The sequence below is a fragment of the Pleuronectes platessa genome, chromosome 6 (assembly GCF_947347685.1).
Source record: "Pleuronectes platessa chromosome 6, fPlePla1.1, whole genome shotgun sequence".
Classification (NCBI taxonomy): Eukaryota; Metazoa; Chordata; class Actinopteri; order Pleuronectiformes; family Pleuronectidae; genus Pleuronectes; species Pleuronectes platessa.
The window spans coordinates 19,851,103-19,875,357 of NC_070631.1; the positions used below are offsets into that span (position 1 = coordinate 19,851,103).

Consider the following 24,255-nt stretch of genomic DNA (forward strand, 5'->3'; position numbering starts at 1 on the left):
ATCATCAACGAGCCCACTTGCTCAGGGTGAATCCTCTGTAGTAACTACTGCTGTGTAGCTCATCCGGACATTACCCAGAGTTCCTTACCGAGTTCTGGAGAATATCCACAGCACCTGAATCTTTGATTTGTATTTTTCGTTAATTTCTGGAGAATATCCGAAGTTCAGGGCATGTCTGAAAGCAGCTCAAACAGGACATGAGAGACTCTTTACTACCTACATCCAAACATTTGTTTACTGAAGCAGAAAATGTGCGGGGTGTTTCATGTAACTGTTTGGTGGGTGTACCTCAAGTGTGTGGCAACACTCAGGTGTAATCAGCCGGAGTTCTAAGCAGCAAATTACCTTGTCCTCTGCATATAATGTAGCCTCCACCTCTGCAGTGTTATCTCAATGGCACCACCTGCTCTCTGCATGATTAGCACACCCTGTGATTGGAGTCTAAGGGGAATAAAGGGATAAACTCAAAGTGCTAGGAGAATACATCGGCTGTCCATTAGGGCGCCTTGATCTTGAACAAGCTTTACTTGATGCCCTCATGCTACCCTCTACTCTAAGAGAGGAACTTTGACCGGGAAATAATCCATCCAATATTTACATTTTGTACTAAAATGTGCTTCTTAATGTTAATACGTACAGAGATACTCTCAGCTTTTAATTTTTTAGTAAGTTCTTATTATGTAGACCAGTTTCAGTGTGCATTTGACTTTTTTCATGCATCAAACATCAGCTTGTATCAAACATTTATTGGATGTTCAGTACAGTGATTAGGAATATGAAACTAAAAAAACCTTTTTTATTCCCCTTATATTTCTGCTGAATTTTGAAGCTTTTTTTTCATTCGTTCCCAATTAAGCACGACCGTTCCATGACATCCTCACAAAAATAACTCCTGAACCCGCAGCTCTAAAGAAGCCTCGCTCTGAGACAAAGTTGGGATTAAATGTTTCACATCCCACTCACACCCAAGGATAAATGATGTGCCGCTGCCTGCGTCTCTTTCTGGAACCTACACTGCTTATTTGCTCTGGCTTTCAGCAAACTGATTAAAGGCGCAGTAAACACCACACACAGCCACTCAATCCCAGTGACAGCAGAGGGAACTGGAGTGGACCCTGGTCACATTCTCTATGATTTTCCTCCTAACGATGCTTGGAACTTAACTTTGGAGAGAAGAATAGTGCTGATCATGGCGTACTTCGCGGATTTGTTGAGAAGTCTATTAATGACATTTTAATCAGCGCTCGAGTGTCCTCTGAGGATCGCCCATGAAGCCCCAATGAATCGGGCCAGTGTTCAGAGGAGAATGATGTCATGAATCTATGTCATTCTTTGATTTCTGCATCGCATCCTAGACTTTGTTTTTCCAAGATTGTGTGTGTGAGTGTGTGTGCGTGTGCTTGTGCGTGTGTGCGTGCAGGCACATGGATATGCCGGCAAAAAGCATATTAATAAAGTCGGCCAGTCAGAATTATGTAATTCAGGTTTTTGCTGCATGCATATTCATTAATGTGGGAAGAGCTCAGTGCATTTCACAACCTTTGAGTCAGTCATTTCTTAAAAAGCAACAAGACAAATCTTGGGATTCCTGCATTTTCAGAGTGAACCTCTTAAGTTATTCATGATGGACATCAATGCATCTTCCACTTAGACTGGTCGAAATTCTCCCCAGGTCCATGCATTTTCATTAATCATTAATTAGCTACAGAATCCCCTGCTGTTTACGTGACCATCACAGATCGCTCTATGTTTCTAATCATAAGCTGAGAGGCGGAAAATACGGAGTTTGCTTTTTTTGACACAGATCCTCATTAATGAATTTTGATGATGCATCATCTTTACATGTTTAAACGTAGCTTCTCTCAAGCCACAGTGTCTTGTGCATGTGCAGGTGCTCGTTTCCACCGCTTATACATCTGTTAGTTTGCTCAGCTGTCGAGAAGGCCTCTCATCGATCACGGATAAACATCCAATTGCACGTCAGTCCAGCTAATGAGGTGGAACACAATTTCCATCAGCTCAAGACGGAAAGCGGCGAGAAAGGAAAAGCCCTAAATTCAAAAATTGCTGTCAGGGGAGCAATGGGGGCGTGTGCCAGAGCACATTTGTGCCACAGAGCCAGCCAGCACGGCACTGTGTCCACCCTGTGTGCATGTAGTCGGAACAGATGGGAGCTACAGTAAGACACCCCGGGCAACTGAAGCAATTTCCAAAAGGCCAGTCCAGCCCAGCAGAGAGAGAGAGAAAGAGTGGGCGACGAGGACAAAGGGATACTGGAAAGTCTTTCATTTCAGTATTTCCATGGCTACCACCCAAAAACTCAGGAAGCATTGTTGGACTTAAAACTCAGCGAGACATCTAGATCCAACGCGGCCTCCTGATCTGTGGGAAATTGGATACATTTGTTAGTCATTCTAAATAAGTTTTGGTATCCCAGTGTTCAGCGAAGCTATTAACTTTTGCAAGAGTTATTCAATGCATGTAGTTACAGTATCCTTACCGCTTTGTATATTACCTCTGACTTAAATCCCATCAATAGGGAGGCTATAAGAAAAGATGACAATATACTATCAACTTCCATTCCTCCTCACAAACTAATTATCCATCAAATGTCTGACATAGACACATAATGTCCACAGTGCTGACAGGAGCTGGGTGGAAGGAGCATGAGGAAGAGATTATGATGTTGTTAAAAGAGCTTGTTAAACATTTAACTGAGCTGTTTGCACATAGTGAAGTGACACGCAGATGAAGACCTCAACAATAAACCACACAAAGGAGGTTGACTTCACTGGCTCAACGAGATGGATACACAGTTCGTACTTTTGTCTTTACAGTTTGTCTTGTTTGTGTTTTTCAGGTCAAAAACTCCTCGCAACAGCTTCTCCACCAGAGTCTCCTCAAGGCCCAAAGGTAAGACACCTTGTCACCTACTCACGTGTACAGGCACTTACACCTGAAGCCCAACTGCAGCTAGTGCTCTTTCAATTTCCATCCAACTCTACAGAAGCATTTTAGATGCCTTTTGTTTTCATACTTAAAGCGAGGGTTGGCAAAAGATAACAAGGGCTAGCTGCACTGTTATAAAATTGCAACCAATACATCGCACCACCTCCCATCTTCCCTCTTGTCGAAGCTACACCCCCAACAAACATAAACTGCTGTTTGCAGACTTCTGGTTAGCGCCTCTACTTGTGAGGGACATAAATACATTTATTGATGGCTATCGGGTGTGTAAAGGTTTAGTGTGTAAGGTTTATGTGAAAGGGATCTATTGGCCCAAACTTAATATGAAAATATCGCTAGTGTTTGATCATCTAAACTTTACGAATTGTTGTTTTATTTTACCTAGAATGGACCATTTATACTAAGATAATTTATATTTACACCGGGAGTGAATCCTCTCTACAGAGGCAGCCATGTTTTTTGACAATTGTACAAAATGGACAAACTAAACACCTTTTGAGCTTTGAAGGCAACTGAAGACGACCACAGGTTCTCTTTCATGTTGGGTAGGGGGATGGTGGGGTGAAGGGTATTCAGCTGCAATATGCAACTTCACCACTAGATGTCAATAAATTCTACACACTAATCCTTTAAAGGATTTCACAAAAGAAGATAAAACATGCTTCAGAATCAACTTGCCAACCTACTTTCAAATCCTGCCATGAGCAGGTTCACCACACAGGCTCATCGCTCAGCTCCATCTTGCCTGTGTGTCGCTGAACCGATCCATAGTCTATCACAGGTTCTAATCATTTGTCATTCAAAGCTGAGCTGATGGATTTTTCTCTTCTGCCCACTTGGCAGCAGCACAGTGAGCAGAAAACAAACAACTTCTGAGGTATATTCATCCTAGAAAGTTACTATGGCTGACAAACTGTTGTCTATATACACACGGTTCTGTAAATCCTGTATTCACCTTCTCTGACTCCTCTGCTATTTAAGCTGGTCAGGAGCCTACGGTGTTATATCAGTTTTATCAGTTTTATGCTAAAAATATCTGGTTGATACATCTGTAAACAAGGCTAATGTTTCAGTTCATCTATACTGTACATCTACATTTAGAATCCTTTTTCTGTTTATGCAGAAAGAAACAAGTACTGAGTATTCAAATGGGCCTCAGGCTCTGTATGCTTATGTAAAGTTAAACTGCCAATGTCTCACATTTTGTTCCTGTGAAAATAAAATATAGATTGGTATATAGATGATTAAGAGAGATATATTTTTTGTCTAAAGGAGATATTTTTTGTACTTGCAGTAAGTTTAAATATTTGTTTACATGTAAGATACATATTTTGTACATCTAGGACTCACTTGTTTTGAACTTTTGGTATTTACTTTTTTGTAATTCGGAATGTTTTTTGTTTCTGAAGCATAATTTGTTAAAGATATGCAGTGAATTTCTTTGTCAGGAGCGTTTTGCATACGTAAACAAAATGCATTAGTCTGTTGATGTGGTTTTTTAATTGCAAACCACATTGTGTTTCTCTGTGAATGGTAGGGAATTTGTATTGTTTGTTAAGTTTTGGCTTGAATTTAGTTCAATAGAAATGAGACACATGCTGTGTGGTCTGCAATAGCTGAGAATAGGATATTTGTTCTTGACCTTGGTCAAAACCTGGTACTGAAATATTTTTCTTTTCTTCTGCCGTGCCCTGAGTGAAGAAACAAACAAGCAAACTTTGGATTAAAACTATGGTTTCCAATGAAAGGGATAGTTCATCTAAAAATAAAAAATTCCCTCATTATCTACTAAACACTATGCAGATTAAGGGGTGGGTGAAGTGTTTGAGTCCACAAAACACGTTTCGAGTTTCAAAGGTAAACGGTGTTGCATCCAAATCCAATACATTTGAAGTAAATGGCGACTGATTCTTCAAATGAAAGAAAACAACAGAAAAAAACACAACATTCCTCCATACTGCTCCTGTGGTGTCATCCCAGTGTCCATAAGCCCTGACATTCACATCCCCCTAAATGTCTGCTGTTATCCTCCTAACCCAGAGCACCGTTTACGTTTGCGTGCACACGCAGCACAAGCTATCACCCAAAGAACTTCAGTTATTGTGGGTTCTCGCCCCATGTGTGTGAGATCTTGTGCAGTGTGTGTGCGCAAACTTGAAGGGGGCTTTAGGCCTGGAGGATTACAGCAGAGGAGGAGCAGTATAGAGGCATTTTCATGTTTGAAGAAGTGGTCAACCTTTACTGGATTTTGCTGCAACACTGTTTACCACTGAAACTCCAAAAGTGTTTTGTGGACTCTTCACCCTCCCCTCCATCATGATAGTGGTGTGTAGATAATGAGTACATTTTCATTTGTGGGTGGACTGTCCCTTTAAAAGCTGATCTGGCATGATTCCAGGCTGGATGACATGATCAGGAAATTCTCTGTACATGGACACAGCTCCTCTCACGTTCTTTAAACAAAAAGAAGGTCTGGACTAATCATTCATGCTGTGTGTTGTTTGACAATAAAGATCACAGTACACTTTGTACATAACATTTATTTTTTTATATATACTGTTTATTATATGTCCCAGATCCCTCAACATGAATGTGATTAGGGGCATGAATGTTAAGAGGTACGCTTATACATATATTATATTATATATATAATATATATAATATAATATATATATATATATATATATATAATATTATAATATTCTGCAGCTGCTGGCTTAGTGAAGGGAAAATGAAAATGGGTGGGTGTGCGTCTGCTGAAAATGTTATTCCTGGTGAAAGACGACAAAATGTCTGAATGTCAATCACGGAACACGTGAGAGGGAGAAGTAATACTGATGATGATAATCATTACCATTTGCATCACATCAGATTAAATGTCACATTAGCATCAGTTATTGCTAATGTGACAGAGGCTTCCCACGGGGAGCTGATATAATACTGTTCAATTCCTCCGCTATTTCATAAATGTTAAACATCATCCATCCATCACATTGAGGTGGGAGAGGCTTACTATCTCATATCCTATTCTTAGTAAAATACCATCACCCAGTGGATGCAACACCAACTGTGTGTGTTGCTGTGTGTGTCTCGTCCTGGCTGAGCGAAGCTACAGGGCGCTGCCTTCAGCCTCAGTGGAGGTGAAGCTGTGATGGATACTGCTCTTGCTCAGGATGAGGGCGAACACACACAAACATGCGTGCACACACATGCACCCGTAGTAACATGGAGTCACTGAGCGGAGGAGGAGACAGATCAGCTCTCTGTTGCAGTGTGAGCTCCCTGGGCAAACATGAGCCGCGACCTGTATCCTCAACCCATTTTAAATTGAACCAACAGGGGCTGGGAGCTGTGGGAGCACTGCTCCCATGCACTCTACAGATCGACCCTCATTTTGATTAAGCAGCGAGGGCGGTGGATGCGGGCAATTGGGCAGCTCCCAGTGGCTAACAAGAGATGACCGTTGGCCATACTGGGCAGCTCTTAGGGGAAGAGATTAGAGTACGGCGCTAGTGAATTTGATAAAACACTCTGCATGTACATGCATGAGTTTGTTACCTTGTAATTCCCTAAACAGCTGCTCTACCAGACAGGATACATTGATATAAACAAGCAAATATGACAAATGTGGGTTTTTGGTTACATTTCCGTTTTTGCTCAACAAATTAGTAGATGCTTGTATCCTATTTCCGCGGGTCAAAGTTCTTGTATATTTTCCCAAAAGAAGCAATTACTCTGAACACAATATAAGGCATAAAACACTGCCAATTAATGAGCTGTTTCGGAAGTTTTCTCAGTTTTTCTTTTGCAAAAACTGATCACTGTAGCCAAATGTGGCAATTACAGCATAAGAGCCCTTAGAATTTGAAATCATCATATTTCTTATTCTGTTTGCACAGTTGATTCTATTGTGAAGTTTGAAAACAGAATCTAACCACCAGAAGTTAAGCTCTTAGAAATAATGGTTCCTTCTATTTGCATGTGAGGAACCCTTTTTTGACTCAAGAAACTTGCGAGGATTCTTTGTAAGAGCACAGGTTTCATTAACAACCATTCTTATTTAAATAACCCTCTTCGGTTCTACTAAGCACTTGTGTTTGCATGCTCTGATCATTCCAGACCTTTAAAGGCTGTATGGGTATAAAAAATTGGGCAAAGATAAGTTTTATATCCACAATAAATATGTGTGTAGAGCTGCATCATTAGTGCTTTGGCTACTTGGTGTCTACAGCATAGATATCTGAAGAGCATCCAAGCCTGTGCATAAAGAAGTGGAACAGAAACCCTGTGTGAAGCCATGCCACTGCTGTTGGCAACCGCCCTTCAAATCATCACAACTCCAGTGTTGCTGCAAAATTCACAAATGAAGTCTCACCCCGTTTCTCCCTGTGTCTCCGTCTCCTCTTTCAAACATACTGCCACCAAAATATCCTTGTCTCGATCCTAAAATGAATTTCCCTGTTCAACAAAAATGTCCATCTCCTCTCTTCAACATGGCTGTCAACTGCTGATTAATCAATGACATCCTCCACTGAAATGTCTCTGTAAACAAGCCGTACGCTCCGGCTCTGTCTGTAGGCTTTGTTGGATCCGACAACTTTGTCTTGCTCGCATAAATTATTGATCCTTGACACTCAGTTTGCCGCGGTGCAGAATGCTAAGGATCCCGCGCTATTTATAGCCGGCGTTTTTTTGGAGCGCAGCTGACTTTGTTTACCCCTGTTGATGAGGATTTCTCGCATGGCTCCGCGGCCGTGTTTCAGGGTCGTGCTCGTGTTCTGTTGACCCAGGTGGTCTTGTAGCCCGCGGGCCGGAGGTGAGGCCATGTTTTATTTAGCTGCTGGCAGAGGTCTGTTTGGCAGCTGGTGCTGGCTCAGTCAGACCTAATATCTGCAGCTCTTTTTCACACAGAGAAGTTAATACCCTGTATCGCATGTCTTCAAAAGGAGTCACCGCGTCTGTATGTCAATTTTAGCAATCCAGCCCTAAGTGCTGTGTGTGAATCCTTGTGTCCTAAAGAGTACAATTTACATCAAATTTAATTAAAAACTTATTTTAATGCTGAGGATATGACATGTAAGAATTCTTTATTAAAACCTCTGACAACTCCTTGACCTATCTGATAGATTTTATTGACTTTTGTACTTACGTTATACGAAATGTTTCCCCAGTTGTGTTCAAGGTAATGGAACGTTTCATATGGTCTCCTTTTAAATGCGTCATATCTGCTTTACCTGTGGCTTTGCTCGTCTCTGCTATAATTTCCAGGTTAAATGAGATGTGATGAAGGAGAAACACACTGCTCCAGTTGGTCAGTCAATTGTTTTGTTTTTTCCTCCACTTTTGATATTGGTCACATGTAATGGATCACAGATAGTAACTGCCTGAGTCACGTCAGGTAGATTTCCATCAACAATGCTGGTGAAGATAACAACTCTCCTGATCCCATTCAAATGAGCTGCAATCTGTCAAACAGCTGCAGTCTAACATTCCTCTATGTGATTTTAAAACCTTTTAAACTGATGTTTAGTTTGTTTGATTTTTTTAATTATATGAATCAAATCCCTTTTTTTGCTTGTATTGATTAACTCGTTGTTGTGTTCTATTTAATTGCTGGTTGTGAATGTCTCTTGTTGTCAGGTCTCTGTTGGAAAGAGATCAAACATCTCAATGAGATTTCATGATTAAATAGAGATTAATTAAATAAAATGAAAAAAAATATAATCCCACGCTGCTTCACAACATCATCAAACTAGGTATTTTGCTATTAATTTGATTGAGAGACCTCTGGCAGCTGAGGTTACATATTGTACATTTAATAACACTTGACTTAAAGTATTGATGTGAGCTATGAAAAAATTGATGTATTCAAATTGCATATATTGATTTCTATCGAATTTGCACGCTTCAGCTGGCGTTGGTCGATAATCCCTCTTGGAGGTTACCGCTCCATAACTACCACTACCATGGTGAATATGGTGGGGGGGGGGGGGGGGGGGGGGGGGGGGGGGGTGTTACATCAGTGTGGGCACTATGTTGTCTAGTTTTGTCAAATCTTTTGCTTTACAATTTTGTTCAGAACCAGACAAGACAAACAACAGATACCAACATCACGAATGTTCAACACAAAGACAGTTCGCCAGCGGTGACAGACGGAGTATATACAGTTAAATAAAACTAGTTACATGCTTGGAGTACACCACATCAGTCAGTCCTTCATGACGGTGCAACTTTGTTCTGCCTCCAGGGTTTATATCTATTCTATTTACAATCAAAATAAAAGAGAGCCTTAAACTAAATGTCTATAATTGATATATTCTTTTAGAAATGTCCATGGCCCTTGTAAATCATTGTCTCTGTAATGCTCCTGCAGGGCTGAGGCTGCGTGTTCCATGATTATTAGTCTTATGAAGTCCTTCAGCCAGTTATTTAAACAAAAACAAATTGGTTTTCTCACTCTCCAGTTCATAAGTAGGGATTTTACACATATGTGTTACTGCAGTTTGTAAACCATCCATTTTCATTTCCAAGCAAGCATTCTTCTGGGAAAACTGATACATTTTCATTTATTAGAGAACTCAAGATGTTTTTAACTTCTTCCCTAAATGTGCCATCATAAGTCTGGCATATTAGGGTTCTTGTAGTTCTATATGTTTGTTATACAATCTTCAACCGTCTAAGTTTGTTACACTTTTTGAGAGTTAATTCTTGTGTCTGATTATGGTGTCCCATTGTTCCATTGGTAGGTGTTTCCCCAGTTCATGTTCCCATTGGGATTTGATTAATTCATATCATTGCAAAAGGAGAGTGATACAAGTTTATAAAGCTTGGATACTGCACCTCTATTTGTTTCAGTCTCTTTTAATTTATTCTCTCTATCTTTATCTGAGGCCAGGATAGTACCCTGTGATATCAGTTTCTGCAATGTAGATTTCAACTGTAAATACTGCAGAAATCATTTTGGTTGTATATGCCGCTTTAATCTCATTAAATGACAACACTCCCTCCTGTTTAAAAATGCTTTTTCCATTCCTTATTTATAAGAGTCTTTCCTCCAGCAGTGATCAATATCCAATCCATGTATTGCACTTTTATTTTGAATTATCTTCACTATTTCACACGAGAAGCTTATAATTGGATTGGGTTTTTTGTTCACTTTTGGACAGTACCATAATGAAGAGAGGGATATTTGCTTTTAACTGCCCACCACAATTTCCGGTTCCATCCAAATGCAAAATGCAGCTGCCATCCTCATACTGTTAGTAAAAGGCCCAGAGCGGCAATTGCCAATAAAGTCCAAGTAGCATGTGTGTATTTCGGGTATCTCTAGACCGCCTTATCTGCTGTGTTGAGATTGTTGAGACCAATTCTTGTGTCTTTATTCCCCTGAAGAAATATTATACAAAGTTGTTTTGAACCAATATTCAGGATATTTAAGAGGGATGAAAGACATTGTAAAAGCCCAAAACACTCAATTTGATTATCTCTGCTCTTTCAAACTAAGACAGTGGTAGCTTTGTCAGATCTGAATGGAAATTGTATCACTTTGGCTGCCAGATCAGTAGGAGACGTGAGCTTTCACAACTTGTAGAGGTGAAATATCATGTTATATTCATCATGATATTTTCAGTCCAGTCTAAAAAACGTCTTGCCGTGGCTTTCTGTACATATCGATTGGGATCCCATGAGCGATGTGTTTGTGCAGCTTGTCATGTCCTTTTTGTTGACAGGTGTCCAAGGGATGAAGGCAATATCTGTAGAATTTAAATATGTGACTTAAATAAAATGACTAACCTGCTGTAGCACTATAGTTCAATGGCAGATTTACTCTGAAGTGTCCAAACCTAAAAACATCAGGTTTCATCTTGTTTAAATGCTCTCTGCGTGCTCTATGCATACTGAGTGGACCTTGTCATTTGACAGATGTTGTGCATATTATAAAACATATCTAGCTCAGTGCTATGAAAACCACAAAAAACTCAATTGATATTGGCACTTCAAGCCTTTTTTTTTTATCAAGTCCTTGTTCCCTTATTCAAATTTATTTCAGGTTCAGTAGAACTTTTTCCAAACATGCAGACACCTTGTAAATGTTAAAACGGTTGCTTGTCATGTTTACTACTGCTTTCAATTTTTCTTAGCTATTTCTTAGCTATTTCTTATTATTCCTATTAATCTCACAATTTATTTATATCTTGTAGCATTTCCCTCAATCCTTTACTTCCTCACACTTTCATTACTCTGACACACGTATCACTCATCCTTACTCACATTCAACCGGCAGTGTTCACTCTTGGTACGCCCCCTTTCTCAAGAATCTCTTATATATTCCTCTTTTATGCGCCTGACTCCTCCACCTCCGATTCTTCATATTTCATTCCAATAATCTCTACATCCTTTTCAGTGGATATCCTTCTCACACCTCAACCCATTGAAACTGCAGCCATCCCCACTCTCTCTCTTTCTTTGAGACACGTGATGGAGCTTGTGTCTATGCAACATTTTCACACTGACATCAAAAAACAAACCTCAAACACAGAGAGAAGACAGGACACACACAGACACACAGACACACAGACACACACACATGAAGGTCCCATGAAGCCAGAATGTGAACAGATGATATGCTTGGCTGTCAGGGCAAACAGGCTGAGTTAAGAACATTGGCAGCCCCAGCAATGCCACAGCTAATTGCCTTGCTCTACGAATTTTCTTCGTGTGTGTGTGTGTGTGTGTGTGTGTGTGTGTGTGTGTGTGTGTGTGTGTGTGTGTGTGTGTGTGTGTGTGTGTGTGTGTGTGTGTGTGTGTGTGTGTGTGTGTGTGTGTGTGTGTGTGTGTGTGTGTGTGTGTGTGTGTGGAGGGAGTCTGGTGTCTTTCACACCCTCTGGGTGCAGGACAGGGTGACTCAATGTGAACTCCTGTGAGTGTGCATGCGTGTGTGTGTGTGTAAAATGGGATACGGATGAGCCATACTTTTTATAGGACATTTAGATTCGTAAGGACATTGTGACTAATCCTAACTGCCAATCATCTTCACCTCATGAGTGACTGGCTGTGGAATGCCCAATTGAAGATGGCTGCACTGACTGTGACCGTGTATTAGGAAGTCAGACACTCTTTGGTTAAAATGTTGTTAACTAACGTTCAGTTGTCTCAGCTATTCAAGAAACATATCAATGTTTGACTGTTTAAAACATATCTTCTGATATTCTGATACCATAGCAAACACAGCAGCCATTAACAACAACTAATAAGAACTGATGCATATGTTTGCAGTCCAGCCAAGCAAGCTCATATTGTTTAAATAAAGAAGTCAGTAAATAATTGGTCTTTTCCTTTTTGATGTCATGAGCAACCACACCTCTGATTTCTTGGCTGCACTAATGTCTGAGTAGTTTTCAACACCTAACACCTCAAGGTTGCTGCTCTTTCTTGTTCTATTAATCTTTGCAACATTATAAAATTCTGAAAAGGCTGTTGTCTTGTTTCGAGACGAGAGGGACTGCGGGTAGCACTACTTACAACAATTCTGTGGTGAAGTCCATGAGTTACCCTCTCCCACTAAATGTGGAGCAGCAACAGTGGGATATATTATTTCCATTAGCACGGCAGTAACTGAATTACATACTTTCCTTCTGCCACTAACACCGAAAACTACTTACATGACATCACTGAAACAAGATTTATTTAATGGCTTCCCCAGATAAAAGATGCTCATCATAAAAATTGGGTTTGATTTAGAAGGAAGAATCTCAAGCTCTGTAAATAACTTTTAGCATTCAAGACAAAACTGTGGTACCCTGCAGAAATGTTAAATGCTCCTGTATAGAGGTCACAATTTTGTACGATTTCAAGAGCGTTAAAAAAAAACATGTTTTCTCCAAGTAGCTGAGGAGAATTTCTATATCCTCAGATGTAATAGCGACGTCTCTGATTGGTGGAGATTGCTGTTACCTTGGAAATACTTACCACAGTCGTCAAAACATTTGTGTCACCTACGATCGGATCGTTCAGCGTTGCATGACGTTCACCACAGAACAACAAGGTTTTCCCTTTTTAACATTACTTCACGGCATTAGAGAAAAATGCTGTGGAGACAAACATTGTTTCTGAGGAGGAGACATGCCAGCCAGTTATTTGGGGGGGCAAGGAAAATATCTGTAAAATTACTTACTTTATAGCTGTAAAATTACAGCTATATTTATTACATTTGATGAAATTAAAGTAATCAATAATGGAGCGGAGTTTTGTTATTTACATATTTCAACATCATATATCCCCAATTAAGATCCACAACAAGCAGATAAGGAATGAATGTTATTCTCTCAGAAATTGTTCAGGGGTAAATTTCTGAGGAAACTTGAAGACCTTTAAGGGTTTAAGATTATGATTTGGCTTATTTGGTCTGTAATTAGGCTTAGTGTAAAGAAGATGTATATTTGTATTGCTTTATGTCTAAGAAAGAGTTTGGGGTGAATGGAAATATCAGTTTGATCCATTACTTGCTCAAATGGAATAAATATAAATCAATGCATTGTCCTCCAAGCACGACGGAATCAGTGAGCATATGCATGTCCAACAGATCAATGGATGAGTGAACATCTGCTCTTTAACTGATCAAGTATGGTTCAATGCAGAATCTTCACTGTCTCTCAGAGAACCGTTTGTTTTGAGCAGAGCCGATTCAATAACAGTGACAAACAGACTATTAGATGAGTCCAGCTGAAAGACACAATCAGACAATAAAAGGAATATTTTCCACAGGTATAGACCTACAATATTGTTTTTTACAGTGTAGCTTTGTTTCCCTGTTATGTAACAAAAAAATTCTGCTTGGCCAAATTTAATCAAACTAATGTTCTGTGGCTGATTGATCTAACTTCTAACACGGAACCAGGCATTCCTGGTTAAAACAAAAAACTGCAGAGAAAGTGAAGAGTTTGGTGTCTCCTGTTTTTTTGTGATAATTAATACAAGAGCCGAGTAGTTGCATTGCAAGTTATTGGCCTAAATTATTTATTGCCCTGCAGCAGAAAAAGGACACATATCTTCCTAAATAAATGTCTGGTTTGAATTGGGGAACTTTTCACAAGTGCAAGTGACTTCTCTTAGGAATGTCATTCACAGTCTTACAATTGTAATTAAATACAATGCAGTTTCGTCTATATAAAGTCAAGGGAACATTTGGTCAGCCGTGTTCACTCAGATGAGATTTTTTATGAAGGTCAAAGTAAATTTCTTCCTGGGGATAAGGTGAAGGGCTCACTGCAAGCTCAGCTCTTTAGTGCTGAGAGCCAAGAGATGTGGTTTGGGCATCTGATCAAGATGCCTCCTGGATGCCGACCCTTGGACATCCATCTGGGAAGAAACCTTGCAGCACACTCACAGAGGAATAATATATCACATGGGGTTTGGAATGCTTCAAGACCCTCCCCTCTAACTTTGTTACCTCTGCTAATCAAAACTTTATAAAAGGTAGAAAACGTGGAAGATTGGAAGAATTCATTGAAAATCTTATTTTTTTCAATGTAATTTTCAGATTCTCATCATTAGGCAGACGCATCCAGCTCCGAGACGTTTTATACTTTATCAGCTATAACTAATGGCAACAACTGTAAAGTCAGTTTCACATTGTAAAGGCAAAGCTGCTCAAATAACTGATGCTGTCATTTTTCTTGGAAGAGAGTCTCAAATTAAAGTCTGGTCTCTCTCTGCCAGTTGTTGTTAAGTGGCAGTACAGCTTTCCTTTCAAGCTGGACGACCCTGAGCCTTGTTTTCTATAGTGTCTGAGTGAAGGAGCCAAGATGCTCAGCTTTTTTTTACATTATATTTCACTGCTTATAAAAGTGGCCGATCAGTAGCCAGTGATAAACCTGTTGCCTCGCTTGCATATCCCCCAAGACGGCGATAAAGAGCAACAGCAGCAGCAACTCTCGAATCAGGGCAACATTCTCTTTTGGAGGCAGTCAAAAGTCTGCGGGGGGGGGGGGGGGGGGGGGGGTTGACAGTGTTGAAAGATTGTGGGTGGAGGAGCGGGCGGAGTAAGAGGGGCTTAGGAGTGCCAAGGCAGTGTAATGGTCTGTTTCTGTCATTTGAGACGGCACATATGTCTCTCTGGTGTAAAGTATATTCCTGAGCCCTGTTGTTCATAATCATAATAATAACAGCGAGTCATTTGTATTGTTTCTTCGCAGCTCTCACTGTCTCAGCTGGCAGCTGCACCACGCTACCAGACCATCAGCCACTCCAGCTCGGCGTTGCCGTGGCAACAGTCGTTTCCTTCTCTGCTCCATCCTTCCCTGTTGGCATCAGCCCACCAGCTGTCACATGTCGTAAGATTTCCACCCCCGTATGCTCACACACACACACACACACACACACACATGTATTGCCTTGTACTCACAAAAAAAAGACATGGATGGATTTTCACACAAGGCGCACATTCAAATTCATCCGTCCACTTTTCTTTTCGGGGGGTAGGCTGGAGCCAGTCCATGCTGTTATTTGGTCAAAGGCAGGGGACACGCTGAACAGGTCACTGGTCTATTACAGGGCACACCATACAGAGACAAACACTCAGACGTAGTTAACTACTCTGCATATGTTTGGATGGTGTGAGGAATCCGGAGTGCACAGAAAACTCATGCAGACACAGGGATAAGATATAAAGTTCACATGGAAAGTCCCTGGTTGGTTCAAAACCAGAACCCCTGCACCACTGTGTGTCTCCACATTCAAATACAGCAACACAGATACATTGCACATAATCGTAAAATGTAAAGTTATTCTCACACACACACACGCACACACACACACACACACACACACACACACACACACACACACACACACACACACCCAGACACACAAACACACCTAAGCTAATCTCCGGCACACACTCTACCCCCCTCTTCTGATCTTTATAATCAAACAAAACCTTATTCTTTAAGTAAACTTTTGAAATCTTTTTACAAAGGGTACTTCAGTTTTCTTACAATATCGAATATCCTGCATAACCTTGTGTTTTGCCTTCTGGGAAAATATGTTTCTGCATATGTACCCGTTTTGTCCGGGACCATTATTAATGATTTACCCTTTTTCTTCCACTTTTTTTCTGTACCAACCCCCGTTTTGAAATGTTTTTTAATGTATATAGAACTAATGTATTGGACCTTTTGTAGAACTAATCCACACCCAACCACACTATAACCCCCCAAGGAGGTTAAAATATATGTACACAACTTTAGCAAATGCATCTTTTATCTAATAGATCCCAATGAAGTTCACATGGTAATGTGAATAATGTCTGAGAATATAGCTGGCTGGCTCCACTTGCTAATAAATTTCATGCGTCTGAACAGGGTTCCCTCATTGTTGCCAGGGGATAGCAGAAATGGGAAAGTCAGCTATACCGTACTGATTTTAATAACTGCTGAATCATTTCCTGAAATGATGTGAGGATAACCGGTGCCCCCCCCCCCCCCTCAGCTGTAGTTGTTTGCTGCCAGGAATCAGAAGACAGTCATTATGCTTTTGAAAGCCGCCTTGTCTTTGCTAATTTAGATGATGTTCACCCTCAAAGATGCATATATTTGGGAAACAGCATGAGGCACGGTCGGAAGAATCGAGAAAATAATCTCACAGAATGGAGAGGAAATACCGACTCTTTTTTCTGCTCATCAAAGTCAGTTTGCACCTTCTTAGACGATATGCACTATGTGTCTACCATGAAGAAAGAAACATCACCACGGCCACATATTGCTTGCCCTTTTTCATACCACATCTCAATGTCCACCCTTTCCCATCATACCTGCTGTCAGGTGTCACTGGGTTCACTCATAACTTCCACTGGATATGGCCACTTGGGTTGTGCATCAAGAAATTGCAATGGGAGACAGGATTTAATACATTAATCGTTGCCATGGATACAACTAATGCAGAGGCCCCGACCCTGTAATCCATATGCGAGTATTAGAAGGTGTCAAAAGAGATTCCATATGGGTAATGTGGATGTAATGTAAGGCTTCACTGCAGAAGTGAGATTTGTTTGTTTATTTATTCCTTTTTTTTTTTCATGAGCGTCTTTGTCTCAAACACACGATCAAGGACACACATGATGTGATGACAGCTATTTTCAAAAGTTGCAACTTAAAATAGAGTAAACACATTTGTTGTTGATTGATATACACACTTTGTGTTGTTTAAAATAATAATCCACAGGGTACCTGTAATAAGGTACAGCTAACGGCTGGGCAGTAAATCATCATTGTATTTAGCTCGTTTAGTTTTTTCCATGCTTCATGGTTTGCGAGTGCAGTGCCTGCTCTAAGCACACCAGTTTGGAATTGGCTGTTTGCTTATCTGTTTTAAATGTTGGATGCAGATTTCTTTCTTAAACTGTACAAGTGACTCGTGATAAAGACCAACTGCTCGACTGTAGCTATATTGTTGCCATTGTTGTGAACCAGCCTATCGGTCTGAATGTGTTTTTGTCATGATCGACATTAAGGTGTCTTAGTCTCAGCCTACACTGCTGCAGAGCGCTGGGTACCTGTTTATTTAAATAATACACGAATCGCATCCACTAGAACACCACACTTTCACGGATAAGGGTTCTCAAGATATGACTTCCACAGACAGATAGAAATTATGGAAAATATTAGATAAATATTATATGTCCATCTATCCAGCATTTTCTCCTGGGTCGTGCCGCGGGTAGCTGGCTTAGCAAAGTAGCCCAGATATCCTTCTCACTTCCAGCAACTCTCTCAGGGGTATCCCAGGCGGTTCCCAGTCCAGAATATAATATTCAATCCCAGTAAACTTGCCTGGGATACTTAAATCCTTATGCACCTTATCGGATTTCCAAAAAAACTAAATTGGCACCCATCAGTGTAAAGCAGCGTTTTGTTTTCTGGAATTGTATCCATGTAAATAAGAGAGAACACAGCCTCCCTGCCATGAAAACTAATGTTGCTTGTAACCTAAATGTAATTGTTTTAGTGATTACTGAAAACTGATCACCGTGGGTAAGTCCTCGATTATAGGTCGACTACAAATCGAAAGCTTCTCTGTTGTTCTTATCACCCGATAGTCTACTCTGCACACCGTGGACTCTGCAGGTCAGCAGAATGACTGCTTGAGGCCCCATGATGAATTGGGCCTCTTGACAGCTCTTTGCACCCTGGAACTCACAGGTCCAGGAGCAGGGAAGTTCAGGGATAAATTTTCTAGGAATCTAGCCATTCTTACAGTTACTGTAATTCAGTTTTAGTAGTTTGTCCAGTGTCCAGAAAATCACTGTCTCATTTATTCTTGCTTGTCGTGGGTTTTTTAAACCCGATTTGTGTTATTGGCTTTTATTCATTCCCATTCGCTATCACAGTGGATTGTAGGTGCTGTTTCAGAGCTTTCCTGGCCAGTCCACCTGCTTTTCTGCCTCAGCACAGCTCAGACGGACTTTTCTCATATTCTAACTAGACAGCAGTGGCTTTAATGGGTTTCTCCCGTAATCCATATAGTTTAGGCTGTGAATCATATTGCAGAATTAATCCAGGAAATGTGGATCAGGCTTACTGGAGATAACAATTGTCACAAGCACAACATGGCTAAAAAGAGGCGCAATTCAATTTGGTTTGAGGAGACTGACTCATTCGCGGTTGCAGCAAATCTGTCAGAATAATTTATCAATTTGACATGTATCTATAACCTCCTGTAGAACACAGTTTATTTTTGTATCATTGTTTAAATTTAGAAATATTTGTCATATTCCAGAATAAATTAAATGAGAAATGATTGTGATTGAGGACAACAGAAACAGAAATACATGAAGGCGAACAGCTTTATTGCGTCTTAAACTGGATTCAAAATACTGAATACTGAACACACAGAGTAGGAGAGAAGCAAACAGATGAAGGCTGACATCAGCTGACACTAGGCAGATTGCAAATACATATGTATAAGATCGTTTGTGCATTATGTCATTTCGGGACTTTTTGAGCAGACCTTAGTCACTTTGAATTGTAAGTTGTTGAAAGTAGTTCTCAGAATTTCCGAAAACCCTAAACCAGGTTTTGATCTAGTCTTGTTCATTTTCTGCCTTCATGTAGTTTCATTGAAAAACACTGTCAACTTTAGAGTCATGGACAAGTGGGATACATTACATCCTTTGTCCACTGGCTGGGATTGGTTTTCAGTGAAGCTACTGTGGGAGTTGCTGTGACATTCGCTTTGCATATATTGTTCCATTAAATAACCTCACAGAATTTATTGTTGAAACCTTAATTTGTCCTTGTCCGTGACCTGAGCACACATGCCTATAAAAGACAGTTATTATTTCATTACAGAGTGTAGGCTTGACGGCAGCAGGTTCACATACAGTATAAAGCCATTACTGTGAGCCTTTTAAACAGGCTAAGGCTTCTACAGCATTCATTGGTGTCCTCTTATATCATAGGCTGTTGGATCATGTAAGGAACATGGACATGAATGTTGTATCCATGTAGCGGTGTGACTTTGGCTGAGGTTATTACCAGCATGTTTGATGGAGAGCTCAATAATGTACAGCCGTGCGTGTCCTCTGATTGGCCGGCTAACCCATTCAGATAAGACCAGGAGAAAAAAATCCCTCACTGGAAAATGTTATATTAGCATTTCATAGCTAATTATCCATGCTAATACCCCTTCTGCTATATACAATATACCAATACAAGATAAATCAAAGGATATTATAAGGGCTACAAGAGAGCTAATGTATAAAAATCTGAGTTTACATCCTCAATAAAACAAACTCATCGCTTCAGTTTTTGGTTTCGGTACAAATTAAACTCAAACACAGTCAAATTCATATTGAGTATCAGTATAAATGTGAAATCAGCAAAAACTCAAATAGGCCGATATAATGGTCTGGTAAGTTCTATAAATCTATTGATGTTTTATTTGTATTTATGTATATATATGTTACTAAGGTGGGAATACTCCACATGTCTTATAATAATTGGTTATTCCGAGTATGACCTTAATTGGGGTAAGATAATCAGAAAATGATGTGTACATGGCAGTGTCTTTTTGTCTTATCAGGTTTTTTTTCTATGATTATGTAATTATGTGGGCGGGGGTTTGGTGGGGGGAGTTCCCTGGTAAAATTCACAAATTTCCTGAATCTGTTAAGTGAAGTGCTGCCAAAAGAAATTCATAGTATGCAAATGATTCCAGTCAATTTATTTGTCCTTGTCAATACCTCTTGGGAAATCACGAGAGTCATTGACAATAATAAAGTTCAAAACCAACAATTAACTTGATAGAGGCATTGGATGCATGGGATTCTGTTAATGCCTGTTAATATAAAAGAGGATGTGGGCAGTCTGCTAAGTGACCTCTGGTGGACACTAACAACAGAATGGGAGTTTAGATGTTCACAATGTTCTGCTGTGTTGTAGAAATCCCCCTGATTAAGACAGTTGATGTTTTCACATTATGTCTTCTCTCCATCGACTGATTGACTGATCATGTTCTGCATCGCTATCATCCCATGTTGTTCTAGGCCTGCTCAGCTGTCAGCAACATTGCCCACCTGGAGATGGACCTTCAGCGGGAGGGAGATGTGTCAGCTTCAGCTCAGGGCGAAGGAGACCAACTTGAGGAGCTGCCTTTCACCCCTGTCCACGCCCCTGTCATCACTCTGGGGATGACTCTGCCAAGGTGAGTCCTTCCTGTCCGTCCTCGAAGGTCATGAACAAATCTGGTTAAAAAAGCGATCCATTCATGGGTGGTTAAAGATAAATATAAATAGTAAAATGAATGAGGTAAAATGCCAAAGTATTGACTGTATGTAAAACATTAGCTGTAATTGGAATTTACTCTACACATTTAAACATGCTGGACATTGCATGTCGACATGTAACATCCTTTGTTGTGCTCTCCCCGCTTCCCCTGAATAATCATTACTCATTTTCACGCAAATTATTTGCATAAATAAAAGTAAATCCAGTATCTGGGAGCATTCTCCTCTCTGACAGTGAAACCACAACCTCCCTCTGATCCTGTACAAGGAGAAAGGGAAACAACTCTCCATGCATGTTGGCGTGGGCATCAGCTGTGTGATTTGAAATTTGCAATAAAGAGGCCAGCTGTTGTGAAGCCTTATTACCGGCCAATAGAATAGAAGGATGCTCGCAATGGTTAACCTTGAAAATCCATCAGCTGAATACTGACTTGAGTGGAACTGTTGATCAGAGATTCAGTGTGAAAAAGATGATCTATTTCAAACATGTGAAACCAGCACGATTTAGCCACCAAACTTCAATTCATGTGGTTCTCAAGTTTGCGTTTTTCAACTATTTTTCCTTGTTGTATTTTGTATGATCTCTCCCCCCCACCCCACTCTGCTTGAGCTGTTTTCACGAACCTCTCCTTTACAGCATGCTAGAGCGACCCAATCTTACTGATGTTTGATAGGAGACATTATTGAATGAAGCCTCTTTAAACATCCTTTCAACTTGTTACTGGTATATCTGCCCCGGTATCTCGATGGGAACACTAGTACAGTGCTTCATTACCACACTGTTGTGGTAATGAAGCACTGTCGTACTACAGAGGGATATCGATCGGCTCACTAATTGGCAGCGTGTGAGCACTGGGTTGTACAGCAGTGTTGTCAGTAAGCAGGAGAATTCCACTCAGAGCCAATTTAAAGAAGGCGTTTTGTCAGCTTTTACATCCCACTTTAGGTAACGGCCTTGGGTTTGTTTGTCCGTGTAAAAATTCATTGTGAAACCCGTCTGCAGGGGGCTGGGTTTTTAACATTTGATTCAGTGCAAAAGGATGCAATGAAACCGGCTCTCCCCATTCACACGCAGCTAATAATAGAGATTAGATACACGGCAGTAGTGCAGCCAGGTCTGCTGAGGTGCGCCACCACACGAGAATGAACACGGTGCAAATAATGGGCACAGTAACTCGGAAACAAGGCGTTGCATTAGTACAGAGTCTGTCAATAAGCAGCTGGCAACAAAACCGTTTCCCGGTCCCAGAGTTTGGATCCAGACGCAGTGCTGTTCAGTTCAGTGGGCTGAAACATCTCTGCCTCTTCACTCGCAGCCAAAACATCATTTTGACTGTTTTCCGTGTGGAGTGACCCACTTCTCTGAGAAGAGCAATGAAGTCTAAAGAAGTTTAATTGAAGTTGTTGTGCATATCTGATCGAGCCCACTTTGAAATACAAAAAAACGACGGCTTGAATATTAATCCACTGGGGCTAAATTAAGCTATACCTCTGAGCGTTTCGGGAAGAGAGGGAAAGCATGAAATTGACACAGCCGCAGAGGAAAACCCAATCAGCTCCCTTCTTTACCATTGTTGCCTTAATTAGTTTGATCGGGGCTTTATCGTTTCACAAATTTGATCGCTGTGGGCCCGACTGTTTACCAACTGGACACCAGGCAGCCTTACCATCGTGATAACGCTAAATATCGCTTTTCCGTGCATAAACTTTTGCCAGCCATCTGTGCACTGTGTTTATCATGGCGCAGTGTAGGGTGTCAGTGTAGAAAGTACAAGTTATGAATGTTACCATAGTCGCAGAAAAACAGGTGGCTACTATGATTAGAGGTAAATGCCAATTATACTAGAAAATCCTGAGGGAACACTTTGGCAGCCGTTCTCTCTCCCCTGCAAGTGTTCTGGTGCTGCTGCTGCTTGACAGATACTGCTGACATCCTCATGCTGCATAATCCTTGTTTCACCGCGTTTTTGTGAAGTCCAGCCGGATATGGAAATTCAAGATCAGGGTTTTTTTTCACCCTCAAAAACATACACATCCAAGATAAATGATGCTGGGTCTCAAATGATAAGACAGCCACGTATTCCACTTCCAAACATTTTGTCTGCCTCATTTACAGCAGGGACCTAGCACATTACCTCCTGCTGCTGGTAAAGCATCAGGAGCAGCCATCACTGAAGTCTTTTCAGCTCAGCAAATCACTGATGAGCTCTCGTAAATAAGGACCTTCACCTCAAATGTTGCCCTTCTCCTGCAGCTCCTCCTCAGTCAGCTCCAGGAGCTCCCTCGCCCACCTCTACTCCGCTGGCTTCCCGGAGATTCTGGACAACAGCGGGCAGGTGGCGGAGGTCCTGGATCCCACAGAGCCGGTGCCCTTTGACCCCCAGCGTGAAGAGGCTGACCTTCTACAAGGAAACCTGCTGGTGTTTCAGTTTCTGGCGTTTACCAGGTGAGCCCCTGCGGTGCCGGGTCACGTGACACTCCAGTGTAATTAGTGAGCAGCGGCTTATGTTGGCTTTTGTGATGACAAATTGCATCAAGTGTAACTGTAAATATAATTGTGTGCTGTAAGTGAAAGAGAGCAGTCCTTGACTTACAGCATCTTACTGTCCCCAATTTACTCACTTTTTTAGTGGCAAGAAAAAGTAAGTGAGGTTTAGCGAAACCTGGATTAACGATCAAAACACTTTGATTTGTATAAAGCTGGAAATTATGACTTCATATTTGAGTCATCTTTAATATTTGAGATAATCATCAGGTCACAGTCAGACTAACTTTCTATCACTGAACGGATTTAGTTGGTGGCAGCTCATGTGGCGTCCAGCTTAAATGATTACCAAGTTAGAATGAGCAGTGGGCTGATAATCCTAGTTGCATTGTTTTGGAAGAACGTGCAGCACTATGTATGTATGGAGTAAATGGTAACCGCATACCAACATTCAAACATCATCGCAGAGGTAAGCATCATGGTTGGAGCATTGTGATTTGAGGCTGTTTGCCGCCTCTGGGTCTGGACAGCGGTATCACCTCAAGAGAGCTGTCCACACCCGACATTCTAAGAATATGTCCGTGGTTATTGCTGCCAAAGGAGGATTGACCAGTTGTCAAATCCTCTGTTTCACTTTTTAGACCTGCACTGTGAATCCACTTTTTACTTAGACGAATATCATTTCACATTTTACAATGAATTCAATCAGGAGAACGGGTGATTCCGCAGGGTTCCCATTCGTTCTCTTCCCTCTGTCACTGTTTACAGAAACTCTTACATCATCCGTGTATTGTGTTTGACGACCAAGGACATCGCCTACGTTGAGATTTCTCTTGTTTTGTTTTTATACTGCAGGCATGGCTTTGAACTGTACGGCTTTGAACTGCTGGCAATATTTCAATGCACTTAAACTAGGCTTAAAGTACTGCCAGTTATCCTCCGCTCTCATGTCAAGTGCACACCCATAAACTCACACATACACACACACCAGAAAGTATGCTTTAAGAATAACACATAAACA

General features: G+C 40.8%; 1 protein-coding gene across 1 annotated transcript in view; it reads left to right on the forward strand.

Moving 5' to 3' along the window:
- The window catches only part of nphp4 (nephronophthisis 4), a 161,149-nt gene that overhangs the window by 89,145 nt on the left and 47,749 nt on the right, over positions 1-24,255 (forward strand). Inside the window, exons 11-14 of the mRNA XM_053425872.1 lie at positions 2,861-2,913; positions 15,162-15,299; positions 20,510-20,667; positions 23,004-23,195. Coding sequence (XP_053281847.1) covers positions 2,861-2,913; positions 15,162-15,299; positions 20,510-20,667; positions 23,004-23,195 — 541 coding nt within the window. The remainder of the gene's footprint in view (positions 1-2,860; positions 2,914-15,161; positions 15,300-20,509; positions 20,668-23,003; positions 23,196-24,255) is intronic.